The sequence below is a fragment of the Gymnoscopelus microlampas genome, assembly GCF_963454915.1.
Source record: "Gymnoscopelus microlampas genome assembly, chromosome: 6".
Classification (NCBI taxonomy): Eukaryota; Metazoa; Chordata; class Actinopteri; order Myctophiformes; family Myctophidae; genus Gymnoscopelus; species Gymnoscopelus microlampas.
In genome coordinates this window covers 1,583,700-1,589,280 of record NC_139943.1, presented here as the reverse complement: position 1 = coordinate 1,589,280, position 5,581 = coordinate 1,583,700, and the positions used below count along the sequence as shown (strand labels likewise).

The 5,581-nt window shown below is 38.5% G+C and overlaps 1 protein-coding gene across 1 annotated transcript; it reads left to right on the top strand.

Annotated features, from left to right (window-relative positions):
- Positions 1-728: 728 nt before the first annotated feature.
- LOC311047730 (uncharacterized protein) lies at positions 729-4,689 on the top strand. The gene is made up of 4 exons (XM_084060555.1): positions 729-813; positions 1,648-2,732; positions 3,279-3,968; positions 4,432-4,689. The coding sequence occupies exons 1-2, from the start codon at positions 744-746 to the stop codon at positions 2,631-2,633; spliced, it is 1,056 nt and encodes a 351-aa protein (XP_083916681.1). The 5' UTR covers positions 729-743; the 3' UTR covers positions 2,634-2,732; positions 3,279-3,968; positions 4,432-4,689.
- Positions 4,690-5,581: the final 892 nt, after the last annotated feature.

Sequence of the window (5,581 nt, the reverse complement as noted above, 5' to 3'; positions counted from 1 at the left end):
GCCTTTTAAAGTATTCAATCAATCAACCAATCAACCCTTAATACCGGGCAGAATACCAAAGAGAAAGTGTGTGTGTGTGTGTGTGTGTGTGTGTGTGTGTGTGTGTGTGTGTGTGTGTGTGTGTGTGTGTGTGTGTGTGTGTGTGTGTGTGTGTGTGTGTGTGTGTGTGTTCTCTATGGCAGTGGTTCTCAACTTGTGGGTTCTCCATATGATTTTGGGGGGTCCCCAGATGATAGTGAAGTGACAATTTAAGGACTGCCGGACCGGGCCTCAATTATTGTAGCAAGATGGGATGCATGGCAGCAGAAAACATTAAGAACAGATGGGCTACTTACACCTTATTTACTTAAGACCATTGTTTGCATTGCAGGAGTCCATCTTTTGATAAATGTATTTCCTTGTGTAATCTTAAATTAAGTGTGATTGCTTCCCTAATATATAAATCCCACGATCTTTGAACCCAAGATTCATATTTTGGAAAGTTGACTTCAAATCGTTATTTTTGACACCACTGCTGGATCTCCAGTAATTATTTTGTTTGTTTTAAACTTTGTTTTTATTTAGCTATTTCAGCACATTAGACGTAAGAACATCATTTCATCATATCATTACATCATTCTTTTGTTTTTCTCCCCCGAAAAGGACATCCTTTCATCATATCATTGTTTGTTTTTTGGTATTAAAGTCATTATTCAATTTGTTCATTTCAGACCCAGTGTGTGGAGTCCAGACTGCAGGTGAAGATGAACTCTCCAGACTCAGCCAGGGACATTTCTATTAAACAGGAGGAACCTGAAGACCACCCACACCTCAGTATGTGTTTTAACTATATGATAATCTTTGCAAAAACTGTGACGATTATAATATCCGGATATTATCAGACTTTTTGTGTTATCCTTTTTTACTGTACCTCTGTGCTATTCACATTTTTGACTAATAAAGTATTCAATCAATCAATCAATGACTCAATCAATATGCATAGGCATCATTACATATGCAATACAAAAGAAAAACTGCACCACATTGTACATTTTTGGTTTCCAAAAACATTTGAGGTGAGAAATAGGGCAGTAACATACACTTGATTCGGCACTGCCTTGTTGCACTGACAGTGTACAACGTAACGTTTAGATCACATACTTTAAATCACATTATGTACGCTGTGTGACTGTTGTAAACATTGAGCTGGAAAACTCAGTTGTGATTGCCTCAGAGTCACCCAGCCTGTTTCACTGGAAATTAGGTTAAAATATGGTTGCAAAAAGCCATTTCAGCTGGTCTTTAAGTGGTCAACAACATTCAAATAAGTATATCTTCTTCAACTATTTCCTGATTCCAGTGCATGGCACTTCACTAGAAAGCTTACAGGCTGCACTTTAGTAAATTTTGCTGCAAGTCATGGTCATGTTTCAGTCTCTTACAGATTATTAGATGTTCTTGGCCTACTGGCAGCATACAAAAGACATTTGGCGCTGATCGGTACAGTGGTTTGTTAAATTAGCCCCAGACACAGACGGATTCTTATTTAGTAACTGTTTGGTCAGTCTTAGTAGATAATAGCTTTGTACATGGAATATGGAAGATAGAAAAATAGATTTACATTTTAGTAATCCAGTGTTGACTATCATGTTATTTTTCTGCTCCTAGCCATCCTGCACATGGTTGTGTATAAAGAGGAGGTTTCTCCTGAACAGGAGAGGAGCCCCAGTCTGCTCCAGGAGGAACCAGAGCCTCCAAAGATTAAAGAGGAACAGGAAGAGCTACTTCAAAGACCAGAGGACCCTGTTGGGTCAATGTTGACATTACTAGCAGTGAAAGCTGAAGTTGATGAAGACATCACTTCACACTGCTCTGAAGTTGAAGTTAAGCTTGAATCTGACACTGAAGTCAGTGATGATTGGGGGGAGACATTTGCGGGTGTCCACACTGGAGAAAAACCTTTTCACTGTGAACATTGCGACAATAGTTTCACACGGTCTGAAAACTTGAAGAGACACCAGTATGTCCACACTGGAGAAAAATGTTTCCACTGTAAACATTGTAACAAGAGTTTCTTTTTGCCATCTGTCCTGAAGATACATAAGCGTATCCACATTGAAGAAAAAAAATTCCACTGTGAACATTGCGACAATAGTTTCACACGGTCTGAAACCTTGAAGAGACACCAATATATCCACACTGGAGAAAAACCTTTCCACTGTGAACATTGTAACAAGAGTTTCATTACGCCATCTAAACTGAAGAGACATAAGCGTATCCACACTGAAGAAAAACCTTTCCACTGTGAACATTGTAACAAGAGTTTCATTACGCCATCTTACTTGAAGATACATAAGCGTATCCACATTGAAGAAAAACCTTTCCACTGTGAACATTGTAACAAGAGTTTCATTATGCCATCTTACTTGAAGAGACACAAGCGTATCCACACTGGAGAAAAACCTTTTCAATGTAATCGGTGTGACAAATGTTTCAGTTGGTCAAGTGCCCTGAATCGTCATCAGCGTGTCCATGTGTGGAGAAAACCTTTCCAATGTAAACATTGTGACAAGAGTTTCAATGTGTCAAGTTCCCTCGAGAGACACCAGCGTATCCATACTAGAGAAAAAACTTTCCCCCTGCAAACATTGTAACAACACTTTCAATACCCCAGGTGACCTGAAAAAACATCAGCTTATCCACACTGGAGAGAAACCTTTCCACCCTACACAATGTGATAGGAGTTTCAGTAGGTCCACCGGCTTCGAATGCTATCAATGCATTGAATGGGAGATTATCACGTTTTATCAGACCATTGAATGGGGCGAGTAGGTGAGGAGTAGGCGATACACGGACCTACCGCGACTTGTCAGACCATTCATTGGGCGTAATCAGGAGCTACTGACCTACTTAGGAGGCGGAGCAGTCCCCACAACAATATTTACGATTCTGTGCCTATCGGTACATAACTCCAACGGCGCTGAGTAGGCTCAGGCGAGCGTCGCACCGCTCAGGACGGCAACTCGGTCGCTTTAGCTCCCTCGGTGGTCCTTCCGCGGGGCTCCAGCTCGCCTGAGACTGTGCGCCTCCGTCATGGTCCGACACCAAAACAACTAAAACCGAAACTGAACTATTTAAGTCATCTCCGTCGGTAGGTCAGTATGTCTTGATAACACCCAATGAATGGTCTGATAAATCGCGGCTAGGTAAGTAGGTCGCCTACTTAGCCCATTCAATGGTCTGATAAAACGTGATAATCTCCCATTCAATGCATTGATAGCATCCGAATCAGGTGGTAGGTCAGGTGACCTGGACAGACACCAGTGTGTCCAGACTGGAGAGAAACCTTTCCACTGTAAACTACATCTCCACAATTACATAAAGTGTCTACGTAGATCGGCTAGTATTTTAACTGTTTGTAAACAGCAGAGAGACCAGGGACAGATAATGCATGGGCTGTTGGAATTTGTGAGCAAAAATAGAAATAGGGAAAAGAGTAAAATATCAAAACTTCATAAAATGTTGCAAGAAATTAAGGTAAAAGAGGATAATACCAAAGAGAAATGGGAAAAAGAATTGTCAATAACAATTTTGGATGATTATTGGAAAGAAGAATGCAAAAGACTTTTTAAGACGACACAATCCAAGTATTGGAAAGACCTTGCTTGGAAAATTAATATGAGGATTTCTGTAACAACCAAAATGTTATCAAAATATAGACCATGATGCAGTGCTGAATGCTGGAGGAAATGTGCAGAACTGGAAGCCAATCATACACACATTTTCTATGCACATTATTTATGCCCAAAATTGAAAAGGTTTTGTGAGATAGTGAAAATAAATATTACCAATACATTTTCCTTAAGGAAACCCATACACCCAATCAATATTTGATTAGGTATTATTCCATTAGAAATATACAGGGATAAATATCTGTATACAATATTACGTATCGCTGCCGTAAACCCACCATCTATTAATAATTGGAAGTCGAATTAATTGATGTACTTTATTTAGTAAGACATGAGAACAACAGTACATGGAATACTACTATAGAATGTCATACAATCAATTTACAGGTTACTGGTATGAAAAGTGAAAAATATGTACAAAAGAAGAAAGAGAGGGGGGGGTAGGGGGTGGGGCAGGTTAGGACTTGGACAGGGGCCATTTATCAATTGCAGCCTCCTGAAGGTGTATCTTTAGGGCAGTTTTGAAAGTGAGTAGGGTTTTACACTCCTTTACTCCTTTTGGTAGGGCATTCCACATTTTTGATGAATAGCATGAGAACGATTTCATTCCCTTTGTTGAGCCAAATCTGGGTTGAACATGATTAGTGGAGATGCCTCTGGTGTTATGATCATGGACTTCATTAACATTTTGGAAGTATTTTGACAAATACAGGGGGATCCCAATGTTGTGGTGTATCTTGAAGACCAGGCCCATGTGAAGAGATTAAAGAGATGGAAAGAATTACTTAAAAAATGAGAAACCGTGAAGATGAATTTGAAAGAAACTGGAGTAAATGGGACTCAGAAATACAGGAAAGCAATCTCTACCCCCCCTTTCTTTTGTTTTCTTTTTTCTCTCTTATTTTACCTTCTTTATTCCACCTCCCCTTTTTATTTTTTTTGTATTATTAATTTCTATTTGTATATGTAATTAAAACAAATAAAAATGATGCAGGATGAATTAAACAAGTAAAGAGAACTTGTAAGATAATTAAATGAAATCAATAACATGTAATATACGAACCTGCAATAAAGGAAAGAAAATGAAATGTTTGTAAACAAATAAATGGTGAATATTGTAGCTGATGTAGCCTTTTTTCTTCTCGAACCTTTTACTGTACTATTTCGTTTTTCTTATTTTTCATTTTGTGACATTAAATGACATACAGATATACACTACTATGTGTATATCTGTCTGTCATTTAACACTATGATATGAGTACATGAGGACCCCATTTGAAACAAGCCATTAGGCTTTCATGGGTTTTTCAATCCTATTTAGTTGACCTTGTATTCAAACTATACTTTCATGTGCTTTTTTCTGCACACTTCTAAATAAAGTATTCATTCAATCAATCAATCAACACATTCCCTGCCATTGATGCAGATCTACATCCTTTAAATTATACTTTTTTGATATTATGTAGAGGGCGCTCTTCCCCAACTTGATCCCTTGGCTCCGAGAGAATCATAGAAGCAGAAATGACGTCATCCCAAAAATATAATTGAATAAATTAATGCATGTATTACCCTCTGTAGATCTTTTGAGGAGAGACAGACAGGTCTTTATGTTGAAGGCGATATCTTTTGAGAAAACATTTTAAAATAGTTCAATTAGCCGATCTACAAGCTCACAACGTTCCACATATATACATAATAGGAATTGCAGGATTAATATGACTGTGTGTGTGTGTGTGTGTGTGTGTGTGTGTGTGTGTGTGTGTGTGTGTGTGTGTGTGTGTGTGTGTGTGTGTGTGTGTGTTTGTGTGTTATGAGGACAGCCAGAACTACATTTTGCTAGGTCTTCAATGAGATGAGTGACACCTGGTGGTTAAATATGAACAACACAATGTTGGTTTATGACAATAAAT

Excerpts from the sequence above, each read along its gene's own strand:
- LOC311047730 (XM_084060555.1), top strand. The coding sequence starts at position 744 with ATGAACTCTCCAGACTCAGCCAGGGACATTTCTATTAAACAGGAGGAA. Across the intron at positions 814-1,647 it reads TGAAGACCACCCACACCTCA|CCATCCTGCACATGGTTGTG; the intron begins GTATGTGTTTTA and ends TTCTGCTCCTAG.